Genomic DNA, 16,210 nt, shown 5'->3' with positions numbered 1-16,210 from the left:
ACAAATAATAATTAACACTAGATTCAAGTCTCAAATGAGAACTGTTTCCATATTTCACCCTAAAACTCTTTAATCTGCCTTACAGCTTTATTAAACAAAACTATATATAAAAATTATTTATTACAAACAAGGTTAATACATATTAATAATCCAACACAAATACTAAACAAAATAGCCAAAATCTTAATTACCTATACTCATCATTCCCAAAAGTAGAACCTGGTTACAGTGTCATTCACCATGACTGTTTTAATTAAAATTCAGGTCCAAGGATGCATTCCCAAACCCTCCATTAAAAAAGGGGTCTTGTTTTTCCTATAGGGAAGGGCTGATAATGAAAAAGAAGTACCTTTTGGTTTTTGCTTTTGTTTTAAAAGAACTAGAGTATGAACTTTATTCAGTGATCGTTATAGTATCCAGCCCAACATAACTCCTGTGGAATTTCTGGGTACTCACTGATCTTAGACAATGTCCATTTTGATCTAATAAAAAAAAAAGTGTCTCCTAAATTTAAGTAACATTTCAGTATTTCAGTTCTTACAGCTTCTAAGAGTATAATGCAAGGATAGTCTTTTGTAAAGCCATACAAAACAAATTCTTGGCATTGGAAAAAATATTAATTTGAACTATATGTAGTCAACAACACAGGGTGTTTCCCAAGCCATCTTAAAAATCAACTTTTAAATATAAACCTATTAAACTGGCTCTATGACCTTAAGGAAATTATAAATTATTTGGACTTTGGTTTTATTTTCTCAAATGAGAATATTAGAAAAGCAAAGTTTCCTGTTGCAAGCTCTAAGAATTCTACTGCTCTATGAAAGCAGTTTTTCAATGTTAAATATTGTGTGAATAAGAATTCAAAGCAGGGCTGGCTGAGTGGCTCAGTTGGTTAAGAGCTCACTCAAGAGTCTGAGCTCTGAGCAACAGCGGTTCGATTCCCAGCCCGAGCTGAGCTGCTAACAGGTGGCAGGATGGCTCAGCTTAAAAAAAAAAAAAAAATTCAATGCAACAAAATCTGTAATCATAGCTCAATGCTATGATTGCTATACAAAAAAGGAATATATGTTTGGCTTTGACAGTTCTCACACACACGCACATGCACCACCTTTAAATTTAATCCTGAAAGGTAGACTGGTAAACAGAAAATGCTCTTTGTGAGACCAATATAAAACACTAGAAATTGGGCAGAGAGGGAAAGTTTTTATATTTGGTTTCCAAGAGTCAACAAGAAAAATTAGTACTAAAACATAATCGCACCAACAGACTCTTTTCTCCTTATTTACTATTTAGCAGTCTATCAGGAAGTTCAAGAAGGTTCCGAATCATTAAATCAAATTCTCATTCCTTACTGACTCTAGAATATTGGGTATATACAAAATCGAGATAGCATTCCAGTTCAACTACAAAAGATGCTTAATCATTTATTTAATCACTACATAGAAACATGGGTAATCTAGGTACCCAGAACAACTTGAGCGAGATGTTCGTTTTCATTGGGACAATAAAATTGAGAACTTGATATGATCCCAAGAATACAAAAATTAAACAAAGGGCTGAAGTGACATACACAGTGTCTTCAAACCATTTGTTGCTAAGAGAGAAGGGATCTAGTGAAAGTCTGTACAAGGTACACATGAAAACATGATCCTGAAAATCTGCCCAATTACCAGGTACAAAGGACTAAAAATTAAACCAAAGTAGAGCAAAAATTTATTCATAAAGCCATCTAAAAAGGAAAAGTTTTTAGGTTCTGAAAAAATATGAAATAAGATCTGCTATTGTACTACTAAGTACCTGTCTGACAAATAAATCATTTCAAGCTATCTTGAGCCTACCTTAGTTATTTAACAAGAGGGTTAGATTCCAATCACTGAGATTCCATTGAAGTCAAAATTTGTATTCTAAAACATTTGACCCATTATCTATACCTATACGTCTAAGGAATATTAAATAACCATACCGATAACAAGCACCTGTATTTGTAATGCTACTGAGGAACAAAGAAGCTACTTATTGCCTAATGTATCAGGAATTCAGCAGGAGAAATGCATTCATATAAAAGTGACTCCCAGGCCGGCAGAGTGGCTCAGTTGGTTAAGAGCTAGCTCAAGACTGCAAGCTCTGGGCAACAGGGTCGCCAGTTCGATTCCTGGCCCAAGCTGAGCTGCCACTGAGCTGCCAACAGGTGGCAGATGGCTCAGCTAAAAAAAAAAAAAAAAAGTGACTCCCAAAGGAAGCAACAACTGTTCATCCATCATGGTACCCAGTCCATCCCACCCCCATCCCTCAGATAAGCTTGTTAAAAAAAGAAAAAAAACCACAATTTAGTTACTACACATATTTTCATGTTACTTAATAAGCTTTCTCATTTGATTCTGTATAAAAACAAACCATCTATTCAAAATCTCTTACCTGATAAAACAAGAGATGTATTTTCTTAACAAGAAGTAGAGGCCAAGTCAATCCTGTGGGCAACCAATTAAAACCAACTTTTAGACTGCAATAGAGAATAAACGGAGGCAAAAATCAATGCAGGAAACACAAAACACGCACAGGCCACACTGAACTGTACATTACGAAGGCGAGTCTGAAACCATCGGAGTATTTCATTAGAATGCATATCAAAACAAAAAACAAAAAAAGGAGAAAAAGAAAGAATGTACCAAAATCCCACACATGCTTATTACTTGGCATTGCTTTCAAATTTGAGTACGCCTCAAAACATGATGTATTTACATACATTAAGAACATGTCATAAATTAGCCCAAGAATGAATCAATTGAAAACGAAAACAGTCATAAAGCTCTTGGCTTTATAGCTGGTAATTGCTTTTCTCACTTGATTAAAGGAGTCCAGAAAAATTCTATTAACAAAAAGTTCAACTATGACCTATTTCCTCAGGTTCCCACCAAATTTTTTGATGCAAAAGCACAAGTTCTCACAATAACAGTTCCTTGACAAATTAAGTCATCAATTCAAGGGTACTCATCAAAATTATTGCAATTACTTTCAGTATATTTTCCTTTGCACCAAAATACCATCAAACATTAAAAAACATAAATGAATAGAAAGTTCTAGCTATAAGGACTAATTCCTAGTTAAAACCATTGAGATTCAAAACATTACAGAAAAGTGTTTTTTATTTTACACCATAACAGTGCCAAGAAATTTATTTTTTTCAAAAATCCCTAAAAACGCCTGACATATTAAGGGTACTTCCCAAAGTCACAACAGGTCACTTATCTTTTTCACTGCAATTTCCCCCAAAATGGTGAGGTTATAAACAATTCACAAGCAATATATAATGACCAAACTAGACAACTATACTCAACTATAGTCATTTTTTTATTCAGAGAAACAGATTAGAATTGTCACTGTTAGGTATTAAGATTACCAATGGGATACTATTAGAATGATGATCATTTTTAACTATCTTTCAAGATCAAGACACCATCAGAGCATTTAGTTTAATATCATCACCAAAAAGTAAAACATTAAAAATTTTAGTTTTACTCCAAACTTTTCTAAAGGACAAGCGAAACATCTTCTAGACCACTACTCAAATTACTCAAAAACAGTGAGATTGTTTTGCCACAAACAGCTATGCAAATATGTCATAAACAACACTTTCAAAAGCCCAGAGCATTGTATTCATCTTTCATTTTGTAAAAATCGATCCTAATAAAGTTTAAAGAATTTTCAAACTCTTCATTTAAATGCCACATCTAGTAGTTTTAAATGGGTCACAAAGCAAAATAAGAAACAGAAAAAAGCTTGCTTTAAGTAACGGCTATGCTCAATGAGGAAGAGCATGAATTTTTACAATATTTCTAAATGTACAGGTTTGACTCTATGAAAAAAAAAAAAAAAAAAAACCAGGGTAGTTTTCTAGTTTAAGTACTTGTGATAAGCAGATGTTCCCCTACTGGAGATTCCAATTCAAAAGTTCTGGTGTGGGGACAGGACTATGTGTCCTAAAGGTAAGGGAAACAGGTTCCTTAGCCTCTTCCCTTCTAGACCCAAGAAGGCACCTATGTCCATCTGGAGAGGAACAAGTTCAGGTTCAGCCTATTAAGCCAAAAGGGAATATACTAGGTCGACTCTCAGAAATTTCTACAGGATTGCCAGAAATAACTGTAACAAGGAGGAAACGTCTCATTCCACAAGGAAAAGTTGAAAGGCCCAGCTGAATTTGGCAAATGCGCCATTCAGGGTTTACATGTTCAATTTAAAGTACAAAATCAATCTAGACATAAATTTGTGAATTTCTGTTTCAGCAAAGGGGAAGCACCATCTTACCCCATACCAAAGAAAAGTGTACAGAAATTCAGGCTGGAAGCCAGAACTTCACAACTCTTGCAGTTATACCTCTTCCTTCAAAAAGGCAGGATAAACAGAATCTGAGAACTGAAGTACTTTTGTTTTCCACACCTCACTTTGTAAAGGACACAATAATTTAATAAAGGCATTACTGTAGTCCATGAAACCTACTCATTCCTGTGTTACAAATGTCAGCTAGCAACTGAATGCAGAATACCAAAATGAAAAATCCACTCCAGTCACCTAAAACTTTGGTGAATTTTAGAAGGATAAGACTGAAACAATTCTACGCAACAAAACATCTAAAATACATGTTTTACCTTATACATAGAGCATAAGGGTGGGGAAGGAGAAAATGAACCTGATTTGCCATTAAGTCCACTGACATATTTCATTAAGATCTGAAGAAGCTTGCTTTAGTATATTTTTCCACTTTATGTTAGGACTTAGTCCTAACAGTGGTCTTGCTTCAGGTTTACAAATACCACATACATACATACATACATGTGCAAATTACAATTATCTGTTACAAAAATTTAGCATATTATTATGACAAGAGAGATTTTCTTATTTACTAGCCTTTCCAATCACTTGGAATTTCAGAATAAAATGTCTGACAACAGTCCTCTTTTATCAGGAAGCCAAGGCACAAACCAGAAGAACTTGACCGATTCCACTCTTCAAGTAATAAACATCCAAAAGTGAATTTTAATTTTCTTCAGTTATCAGTCTTTCAGCAATAAGAACCAGGGTACAGCAGAGCTAAGTTCTTCAGATTCAAAAGAAACAAAAACCATCAACTCCTCAAATGTTCGCGTCACAGATGAGCAACAGAGAACCAATCACAATGAGCACAACACAAGAAGCAGCAGAATTACATTATGTTAGGCATTACAAAAAACCCACAGCTTCATCCACTTGATTTTGCCCCAATCCCCAAATGGATCACATTTCAGATTCTGGAATCACTCTTAATGATAACCATTCTGACACTGTGGGGAGATGTGTCCCTTTGACAGCACATTACTCAACTTTCTCATTAACCTCTAGTCAGTACTCAAAGGCAGCAAATCAAAAGACAATTCTAAATAAGGTAGTTATTCTTCCTGAAAAAAAGATTATAATAGTAAATTATTTTTCAATCCCCCCACAAATGCCAACAAAAATGTTCATTATCTTACTTGATTTAAACTTCAAAGTAACAATACTACTTCTAAGTTAGCTGACCACACTCATCCTCTTAAGACCTAAAAAAGCTGGCTTTAAACTTAATGAACTAAACTATGCAAACCAAAAAGTATATGGGGGGGGGGTGGTAGTAAAATCTGAGAAAACTGTAAATTCGGTGAAGTTATTTTTCTGCTTAGTTGACTTAAAACTTTAACAATATTCATTTATTTCATGAACATTTATTAAACACTTGTGGGCTAGGCAGAAGATCTAGAAATGGACGACAGTCCCTGCATTTTGGGGAGGGAAAGCTAAAAGCATCTTTTGTGCAACCAATTACACTTAGTTCTTCCTATAACATCTACAGAAGAAAATATTCATCTAAACTGACTGATGGAGTGGTTCTCTACAAAATGGAATGAAACTATGAAAGTGTCACTGGATTCCAGCACCTAGAACACACTGGCCCACAAAATCAAGTTTCACATCTAAAAATTGTACCAATAACCCCCGAAATCTCAATATGCAACAATCAAAACATTTGGTATGTAAAAGAAAGTGCAAGAAGCCCTTAGTACACTGGTATTAGCACATAACAATGTTCCAAATAACTACTACAATGATTTCTAAAACTTCACATTTTTCACCTAACAGATATGAACATAAGAAAAATTGAAATTATGCATTATAATCCAAACAAAATCATCAAATATATGATCGAGCATATAAAGGTGATATAAAAATGCATTCCATTTCATTAATACTAAGCACATCCTCAACTTTGATATAAACACACCAAACATTTCTTTCAAAAATTACCATAGAATTATTTTAACCACCTGTAAAAGTTCTTCCCAACTTTTTAGTATTCTTGGAAAATGCCTGAACACAATTACTTTCAACAAAGTCCAGAAATCCTCCATTCTATCAAAGCTACCAAATTTCAAAAATAAATAAAACCAGTCTTGTATTATATTTCTATAATTAAAAAACAAAACGAAAACAAGATCGACCTATATGTCCAAACCTGTAAATTCTTTTCAACTGTAAATGCTCTGAAATGCATTAACAACAGAAACTAGAAAACAAGGTCCAAGACAATTCTTGTAGCTAATTCTGCATTTTACAAAAACGACACCATTTTAAACCATTCCAGAAAGAAGCTCTAAGAGAAATACTCCAGTCACGTCTACAACAACAAACCTTCAGTTGCAAATCACGTTTTTTCAGGTTACACTGACTGGCATCACCCTAAATTTGAATAACACATACAGAATGGTTCTTGCCAACTACCCCAATTTACATCAGGTCATCTCTGGGAATCCAGGAGTCAAGGGGGAATTTTAGGGTCCAGAAATCTCTCCTACGGAGCCTTCAACTCTCAGTATGTATACAATTCCCAGCATACGTTTAGCGCTGAATAACCCAAAAAACCCTCACCCGAGACCCTCAGATTTTCTACTATAAAGCACACATTGGTGGCAAACATAACATATACTTGCCAGTCTAGCAGCTAAGCCTCGGCACTAGTGTCCATCCCCGTCAGTAACCTGTAGATCCTCAAAGCTCCTCCCACCCATTTCACGTGGCTGAAAACTAGCACCACCGGCCTTCAGCAGAGCAACTGAATTCACTCTCCATCAAACGCACCCCAAATCCACATCCCATTGAACCTCCTCCTCCTTCAGTGCGGAAGGCTGTCTCCCAAGGGATACCCTAGAAGGGTAAGCCCCGCCCCAACGTCGGGCCTTGTAAGCATTTCACCGCAAACCCCTCCACCTTCAGGCCACGAGAGCAGCCAGTTCTGAAACTTCCTTCCTACTCACAGGAGTGTACCGACTATAGCTTCCTCCCCACAGGTGTGTCCTAATTATAGTCCCTTCTTCTGGTAGGGTCTCCTTTCCACTTCGGGTGGAGGGAGTGTCCTCACTACAATTATCTCCTCACTTCGGGGCACAGAGTAGTAGTTATAATCTCTGTCCCATTTGGGGGCACAGAAAATCTTGCTCACTCGGGATGTAGGTGTGTTTTCACTGCAGTCCCCGTTAGTTCGCAGGCCGCTGGTCACCCAGCTCTGGCCTCCCAGCTCTGGCCTCCTCCCTCTCAGATCACGGGGGCGTCCTCACTATAGCCTCGTCCCCACTTCGGTATGCAGGCTCATCCTCTCTTGCGTCCTTCTTACACACTCTCAGGCCTCAGAGGCGCAAGTGGCGCCCCAGGCCCCCCTGCAGCCTTGCCCCGGACCCTTTTGTGTGGGGCGCTCGCTGCGGCGGGCTCGGAGGCCTCCGAAGGCCCCGCCCCGGGCCACCAAGGGGCGGCTCGAGCCCCGCACAGCCCCGCCCGTTCCGGGGCTGCGGGAGTCTTACCGGGGAGAGCTGCGCGGCACCCGAACCCAGACCCGAGTTACCCCCCGCGCGAGTGCCTCCGCCCCGCGGCCGACAGCCCCTGCGCGAACGGCTTTCCGGAGCCTACAGCAGCCGCCACCTCCTTCGCTGTTTCACAAAATGGCCGCCAGCCCGCTCAGCGGCTCCAGGTTCCAGAAGGGGCGGGACGGAGCGGTTGACGTCACGGACGGGACGGCGCAAGCGCACTGAGGTTTTCGAGCAATCTCCCGGAAATTGCCGGTGTTTGTGGCAAGGGGGGTTCTGAGTCCGTGTGTGCGTTATTTGCACACTATCCCCGCCTTAGGGGAGTGACGCTGCTCGGTGGGATGCACTGTATCTGGTTCGGCCCCTTACTGCGGCACTTTGTGCAAAACGCTTCACTTCTTCAAGCCTTTACGAAAGGAGGGAAATAGTACCTACTTCACATAATTGGTTTGAGGATTAAAAGGGCCATAAAGTGGTGCCTAGTTGTATTCATGATTCCCCGACAGAAGAACCAAAACCAGATTCTTTTTCCCATTAAAAATTTCAATCCAGGGAGCCTTATCCACCAGTCTTCATTAACCCCATCCACAGCTGCACATCAGTATTATTTTATTATAGAAAAATCATTCCGATGCTACTTTGGTCCAAGCCTCCTGACTCCACTGCCCCTGCCTATACTCTGTATTTTGAATGTCACCATAATTGAACTAATCTTCCTAATCAGAAAGTCAGGAGTCAATCAACAAAATTAGGGACTAAATTTCCACAACTCTAACAAGCTTTGGGGAAGATCTGTGTGGCCCAATGTGCCAAAACCAACAAATTAAAAAACCAGGCCACACTTTTAAACCAAACCTATATTTTATTAAATATACACTTTGTAGGTATAATATAGTACATTATAGTGCATAAACAAAACCTACTAAATGCAATGTATCCAGGATTGGATCCTGGAACAGAAAAAGGACATTAATGGGAAAACTGGTGAAATCTGAATAAAATCTAGTTAATACTAATGTACACACATTAATATTTTAGTTTTGACAAATGTACCATAGTTTTATATAAGATGTTAAAATCAGAGGAAAATGGATATATAACTCTGTACTCTTTGTAACCTTTTTCTAAATCTAAAATTATTCAAAATAAAATTTATTTTAAAAACTTCTATAATTTCATCTCCTCCTTCCCCTGTTCATCTGCGTTCACCAAACTTTATAGCCTAGTGGCTTTCAAACTTTTTTGACCATGATCCACATAAGAAATACATTTGCAACTTGTTATACACATTCAAATTGAGAAAGATGAACTGGAACCTTAAGCAAACATAATCAGTCAGGAGGGTCTATGGGAGGAGCTAGGGCTTATGGAAGTTATTCTGCTCTATGTAATCATAAGAACCCTAGATGAGAAAGCCCTACAGGAGGAACTCTATGGTTCTGTGGTTCTAATGTCCCCTTCCATTAACTTCCTTTTCCATTCTATTATATAAATACCCCTCCATCTTGGCAGGCAGGCCAAAGTATGCATGTGGCTTGCCATGTCTGCATACACTGGGTTGCAACCCTTTCTTTTTCCCCAAATGAATCCTTTTTGGTGATGAAACACCTAGTCGATGCTATTTTTCAGTCGACAAAATATATAATCAAAATAAAATAAGCATGTGTGATGTACTCTTATTTTTGTGTGTGTGTGTGTGTGCTGATAATTACCTGCCTATGGTTTCAGACCTACAAGTGGAAAAACTCTGCTCTAGTTGCACTGGCCTTCGACTGGTTTTTCAAACACACCATGATTTTTCATACATCAGGCCCTTTGCTTTTGCTGTTCCTTCTCATCCCTCTCACATCTTTAGGTCTTTCCATGGCTTGAAATAACGTTTTTGCTTAAATAACACCTCCTCAAAAAAGCTTTCCTAGTATACCCACCATAGTAGGTTTTCCCCCTACTTCCTGTTACCACTCTATTTCTTTCATAGTACTCATCACAATCTAGAATAGCCTTATGTGTTTACTTGTTAACTTTTTGGTGTCTCCACAAGAATGAAAGCTCAATAATGGCAGGGTCCTTTTTGGTACTATTAACCAGCGTATCCCCAATACCCAGAACAATGTCAGGCTCCCAACAGGCACTCAACTGTTGAATGAAGAGATGTGCAGGCCGACTGAGTCATCTATGGAAATCAAGCAGAGCAGTAGTCTACTCCACAATTCCCAAGCCCAGCTTGGAATTTTCCCTGAGCCGCTCATAAAGTCACAGAGTACATAGAGGAAGGTGATTTTATTTCTCTACTATGCAAATTAACAAGTTTTTAAAAAGAAACATAAATTATTAGAATAATGGGTAGAGTCATATAGATATTTCTCGCTAGGTCAAAAGAAAGGAAGGAGGACAAGAACAGAAAGGAGATAAGCCTTCTAAAAAGTTTCTGTTCAGTCTACAGTCAATATGAAAAGGTGGTCTTTAGAGCCACAAAAAAAGATTAAATCATAGTTGATTATGCTTGTGCCTGAAGGAGTCAGTCTTGCTGAGCAGCAGTAAGCGTCAACTCAAATGTCCATGTACAGCATTGGGTTCCCTGAGCAAAGAGCCTTCTTTTAGTTCCTTTGGATCTCCCCACCAAGGATACAGACATGTCCAGCAGCTATATCATAACAAATGTCCCTCCAGTTTCAGGGTGAGACATCTACTCACTCTAAAATCTGAGACAGTTTTCTGGAGAGAAATGGGAAGTGTTCCCCACCAAAGGAGGTGAAGCCAGGGAAACATAGTTTTCTTGTGTTTCTGTCTTGGAGGTGGGCTGATGCTGAAATCAACTGGGTTATACCAATTCTGGTTTGAACATGGAGCACCCACTGGGTATAACAAGGTCCCCGGCTGTGCATGAGCAGATGAGGGAGAAGCAGCCAGGCCAGAACAAAGTCAGAGGCCCACTCTTCTAGTGTTGGGTCCACTTGATGCTCTTAAGGTCAACGCCATCCTGCACCATCTCCCAGAGAGGGCTGTCAAAGAAAAGAAGTATCGGATGAGTGAGGGCTGAGATAGGAAGCAGCCAACATTGGCTCCTAGGCCAAGAATCCTGTCTTTTTTTTTGTCTTTTTTTTCCCATCAGCTCCAAGTCAAGTAGTTGTTTCAATCTAGTCGTGGAGGGCGCATCTCAGTGGCCCACATGGGACTCGAACCGGCAACCTTGGTCTTATAAGCACTGCGTTCTAACCAACTGAGCTAACCGGCCGCCCCCAAGAATCCTATCTTCAAGGGAGTTTTCCTATACTTAATCTACAAATTACTAATTTTGTATTGATATTGCTGCAGTGACAACTGTCAATACTATCAATACCAATAATGAAAAACATCTGAATTTATGTAGTTGTTTTCTTTTTTTTTAAAGATTTTTTTTTATTGGGGATTTGGGGGGATGGGAACAGTGGTGGGGAATTGGGGGAAGGAGAACAGACAAGTTGCTGTCCTTTTGTTCTTCAGTCTAGTTGTGGAGGATGTTGCTTCACTGGCCCAAGTTGGCACCATCATTGCGCTCTTCCCAGGCGAGGTACATCAGTCACCGGCTTCTGGACAGCCGCTCACTGCGGCTGCTGGCCGTTCATGCTGGCTGCTGGCTACATACAGTAGCCCATGGCAACCCACTGCCACAGGGGCTGCAGCCCACGCCGCCGTCACCGGCAACTCAGGGCAGCCCAGCTCCAGGTTGAGCTGTTGTTCAGCATCTTAGCTGTAGAGGGCAGTGTCACTGGCCCTCATATGTGGGATCCGAACCGGGGCCCTCTGGCGTCCCAAGCCAGTTCTTAACCATCACGCCACTCGGCCGGCCCTGTAGTTGTTTTGTTTTAAAAAACACTTTTTCATATTCTGAAAAACAAGTAGCCAGGGAGATCCACCTTCTTGCTTTGTGGAAACTCCAAATCCTAACATCCAAGTATTCTCAAACTTTGGTTTCTGGCTGTGTGAACACAGAGCCTGAGGACAAGAGAGGAGCCAGCACTGCAATTCCTTCCGAAGGGTCTCTGGGACCACAGTACATACCTCATTTCTCGAAGACGCTTCACGTGGTAAATGCACTTCTCCACCGTGTAGTCCACCTCCTCCTCTGTAGTGAAACGGCCAATGCCAAACCTGAAAAAGGCACAGACGAGCTCTGCATCATAGCGTTAGCACCGGGGTACATTCATTCAGCAAATACTCCAGGGGGACCTACTCCACACAAGACAGGGAGAGAACATGGTCCTTCCACTCTAGGTCAGAGTTTCTCAGAATGTGGTTTGTGGACCAGTCACATCAGAATCACCTGAGAAGTTTCCTAGCGAATCAGAATCTCTGAGTGTGCGACTCAGAAATCTTCATCTTGCACAAACTTCCCAGGTGATAGTCAGTGAAGTCTGAGAACCACTGCTCTAGGAACTTTCATGAAGAATTAAGAAGGGATAAGGAAAACTTGATTGAGGAATACTGTAATAAGAGATGAAAAATCCAAAAGGGGGTGCCCTTCATAAATATTGCAGCTGAACTGATTGACCTGATAGAAGAGTGAGCTAAATCCTCATCGGTGCCAATTGCTCGAAGGACGTAAGAGGGCTCCAGGGATGCGGAGGTGCAGGCACTGAGGAGAAAGACACAGAGCCTTGCTCAGTTCATCATCAACATCTGCTTTTATCTCCAAACCCCAAGGCTTGCTACTACCCCTCAGGTCCCTGGAATCATACCATGGAGACAAAAGACATTCTAATCTGGCAGAGCTAAAGTAAAGGACCTGATGCTGCCTGCATTTTTTGGGATGTAAATCTAGATCTTCTGGGTTCCATGGAGGATAAACTCTCTGAGCAAGGACACTGCCAAACCAGGACGCCACATGAGCTGGTCTGACAAGAGGCAGTAGAACATGTGTTCACTCCTCTATGACCTAATACACCATCTTGTACCAGTCAAGATGGCAGCTAAACCCTTGGTGGCCTTTAAAGCAGACCTCCATTCTAGAGGCCTGCAACAGAAATGCTAATATAATAGAAAAGATATAGGCATCTCCTGGACCGCAAAAAGCACAAAATTCTACCCCAGGAAGCCCTCCTAGGGTGCAAAACTGCAGCCTGTGCCTAACCACCTAAAATAATAGGCCCTTACAAAATGAGCTTTACTCTTAACTAAGAGCTCTTGTGTCTCTCATCTCCACACTGGGGAGCTTTATAATCTGTTATAACACTGAGAAGCCAGGCTAATCGGTCCTGCCACAGTCCCTGTCTATCCAGTCCAACTCACCTCCCCGAAGATAAGGCAACATCCTTGAGTGCCATCAACAGACTCTCCCCTTCCACATATGCAAAGGAGAGGTTGATACAGCCTGGAAGAGAGAGCCACTGTGAGAAGAGTCTCCGAGTCTCAGGCTCTTCCAGGATGGGGATAGAAAGGGCATGTCCATACCTGGGTAATGATGCTCCTGGTCCCCATTCATCACCACATCTGGAAGGCTCGACATTATCTTCTGTGTCAACCTCTCTGCTAACTTGGATATTCGCTTGTGGTCATACTAAGGAGCAGGCAAGGCAGAGCTAAGCATAGTGGCCATCAACTGGTCAGAAACACACAGGATGAGGAGCCCTTCCCTGTGTCCAACAGTGACTGTGCATCTGACCCATCTATCGTCCCGTGTTACTCGTGGAGACCAGTGTCCCCCAGCACTGAGCACGTGCCTGACGTGCAAAGGTGCTCAATAACTGGACACACGGGTCTCATCACCCACAAATAAATAGGCTGATATCTACTGAAAGGGCCTGGATTTTAGAGCCTGTAACACCTCCCTTAGAACAAGAAGCTAGCAGCACTGGGACAAGGATGGTTTTCTTAAACCTCCTCTTCTGGCAGAGATCTGACTTAGTCACGCTGAGAAGCCTCTAACAGCGGTTCTCAACCTGTGGGTCACGACCCCTTTGGCAGTCGAATGACTCTTTCATCACAGGGGTCGCCTAAGACCATCGGAAAACAAAAAGATATTTACATGATGATTCATAACAGTAGCAAAATTACAGTTATAGAGTAGCAATTAAAATAATTTTATGGTTGGGGGTGACCACAACATGAGGAACTGTATTAAGGGGTCGCGACATTAGGAAGGTTGAGAACCGCTGCTCTAATACGAGACCCAGCACAGGGGAAGTTGTGGGAGGGAGCTGTTCTCTCCATACCTCCATCTCTTGCTGTGCCACCTCACACGCAGCCCCCAGCCCCACCACCAAGGGTGTGGGCACTGTCCCAGACCGCATACCCCGCTCCTGCCCCCCTCCACTCTGCAGGGCCTCCACACGCACACGGGGCCTGCGACGAATGTAGATGGCACCAACCCCTAGGAAACAAAGTTGGTTACAAAAAAAAAAAAAGAAAAAAGCAGATGAAACAAAATATCACTTTCCAAAGGGGTCAAAATATTCTTTCAATTATTCTGTAAGCTTGAAATTTTTCAAAATAAAAAAGTTGGAGGAAAAGAAGAAAGAGCAGGAAAAGCATAATACCGTACCTACTTATCAAAATTATTTAACATCTAGAGGGCAACTACCAGAGGGAGTAACGACCTTTTGGTCATTTTAAGTTTAAAGTAGCCCTTTATGCATGTGTTAATAACATCATGCAATGCGGCATTATTCATAATATCAAAAAACTTGGAAACAACTCAGATATCCATCATGGAGGGAATGGGCAAATAAGTTACTGTACATCCATACAATGAAATACAAAGCAGGTATATAAAACAATGAGGAAGCTTCTTCTGTACTGCCAGTGTAAAATCTCCCCGACAAATTGTTAGAAAACTGGTGAAATCTTAATAAAGTCTATACTTTAGTTTAAAAAACAAAAGACGTATTGTTAAGTGAAAAAAAGCAAGGCACAGAATAATGAGTATAGTATACTATCTTTTGAGTTAAAAAACACAGGGCAAGAAGGGAAGTATATATGTGTTTGGAAATACAAAGAATAACTATAGAAAAACACTCAAAAAACTGCCTCCCCAGGGAAAGGTGGGGATGCGGGGAGCTACATGGCTGGAAGATGGAGGAGACAGACTTTCTTCCCTGTATGTTTTTGTAGGTTTTGCATTTGGAACCATGTGAATATATTATCCTGTCTAAATAGAATAAAATTGAAAGTAAAAAAAAATACACAATCTCCCAAGGTCTATCAAAACTTAAAAATATGGCCAGCCGAGTGGCTCAGTTGGTTAAGAGTTGGCTTAAGAAGGCGAGCTCTGAGCAACAGGGCCGCTGGTTCGATTCCCACATGGGTCAGTGGACTGCGCCCAAGCTAAGCTGCCAACAGGTGGCAGGAAGGCTCAGCTGGTGTAACAACAAGATTGCCTGTTTCATGGTGGGCTACGCCCACCCACAACTAAGACTGAACTCAGCACCTTGAGATGAGCTGTGGCCCCGATGGCTCAGTGGATAGATCGTGCACTCCTAACAACAAAGCTGCTGGTTCGACTCCCGCATGGGATGGTGGCTATGCCCACCTGCAACTAATATTGAACACAGCACCTTGAGCTTAGAGGCCATGAACTGCTGACTGGCAGCCAGGTGGCGACTGGCGCCCTCCACAGTGAATATTGAACAACAACTTGGCTGGTTCCCTTCCCCAATTCCCCAACACTGTTCCCCTCCCCCAATTTCCCAATAAAATCTTTAAAAAAATCTTAAAAATATGACTTGTGACTCAGCAAACTTATATACAGCAATTTCATACCAAAATATGAGCATGAATGTGCAAAGATATTCCCCAAGTAGTCAAGGATTTTTTAATACGAGTGGGTGCTTGATGAAGTTCATCTTCTCACATAGAACTATTGAGGCAGAGGCTGTAGGTACTATAAAACTAAGGCAGTGGTTCCCAAATTTATTATTAAGAACCCTAATAATAAGTTTTTATTTTTCTGGGGTTTTTTTAGCTGAGCCATCTGCCACCTGTTGGCAGCTCAGCGGCTGCTCAGCTCAGGCCGGGAATCGAACCGCTGTTGCTCAGAGCTCAAACTCTTGAGCAAGCTCTTAACCAACTGAGCCACTCGGCCGGTCCTCTTAAAATAATTTTTGATGCCTGACCACTGCACTGTACACCTGTTACACCTGAAGCTGATGAAGAATAATAATGAATATCAACTATGATCAACTATATATATATTTATATATATATAGTCATAGGATGTAAAGTACAGCATAGGGAGTATAGTCAATGATATAGTAACAGCTTTATACAATGTTAGAGGGGTAGAAGACTGGGAGGGGGGTTATCACTCTGTGAGGGGTATAAATGTCTAATCGTTATGGTGTTTTGTGAACCTGAAACTAATAAAAAAAAAA

The 16,210-nt window shown here is 40.9% G+C and overlaps 2 protein-coding genes across 10 annotated transcripts in view; both read right to left on the bottom strand.

The window, feature by feature from the left end:
• Nucleotides 1–8,054, bottom strand: part of CPNE1 (copine 1) — a 34,510-nt gene extending 26,456 nt beyond the window's left edge. The window contains exons 1-2 of one of the 9 annotated variants that reach the window (XM_019655234.1): nucleotides 7,860–8,054; nucleotides 2,416–2,500 (exon numbers count right to left, since the gene is read on the bottom strand). The gene's annotated coding sequence lies outside the window, so the exon portion shown is untranslated. Of the gene's footprint in view, nucleotides 1–2,415; nucleotides 2,501–7,504; nucleotides 7,795–7,859 lie in introns of those variants that run through there. The other 8 variants (XM_019655237.1, XM_019655235.1, XM_019655240.1 and 5 more) reach the window with 8 other exon arrangements.
• A 2,068-nt stretch (nucleotides 8,055–10,122) lies between these two features.
• Nucleotides 10,123–16,210, bottom strand: part of NFS1 (NFS1 cysteine desulfurase) — an 18,387-nt gene continuing 12,299 nt past the window's right edge. The window contains exons 8-13 of the mRNA XM_019655326.1: nucleotides 14,054–14,211; nucleotides 13,293–13,398; nucleotides 13,131–13,212; nucleotides 12,394–12,477; nucleotides 11,904–11,993; nucleotides 10,123–10,864 (exon numbers count right to left, since the gene is read on the bottom strand). Coding sequence (XP_019510871.1) covers nucleotides 10,801–10,864; nucleotides 11,904–11,993; nucleotides 12,394–12,477; nucleotides 13,131–13,212; nucleotides 13,293–13,398; nucleotides 14,054–14,211 — 584 coding nt within the window. The 3' untranslated portion in view covers nucleotides 10,123–10,800. The remainder of the gene's footprint in view (nucleotides 10,865–11,903; nucleotides 11,994–12,393; nucleotides 12,478–13,130; nucleotides 13,213–13,292; nucleotides 13,399–14,053; nucleotides 14,212–16,210) is intronic.

The sequence above is a fragment of the Hipposideros armiger genome, unplaced genomic scaffold (assembly GCF_001890085.2).
Source record: "Hipposideros armiger isolate ML-2016 unplaced genomic scaffold, ASM189008v1 scaffold_238, whole genome shotgun sequence".
Classification (NCBI taxonomy): Eukaryota; Metazoa; Chordata; class Mammalia; order Chiroptera; family Hipposideridae; genus Hipposideros; species Hipposideros armiger.
This window is presented reverse-complemented; position numbering and strand designations above follow the sequence as displayed.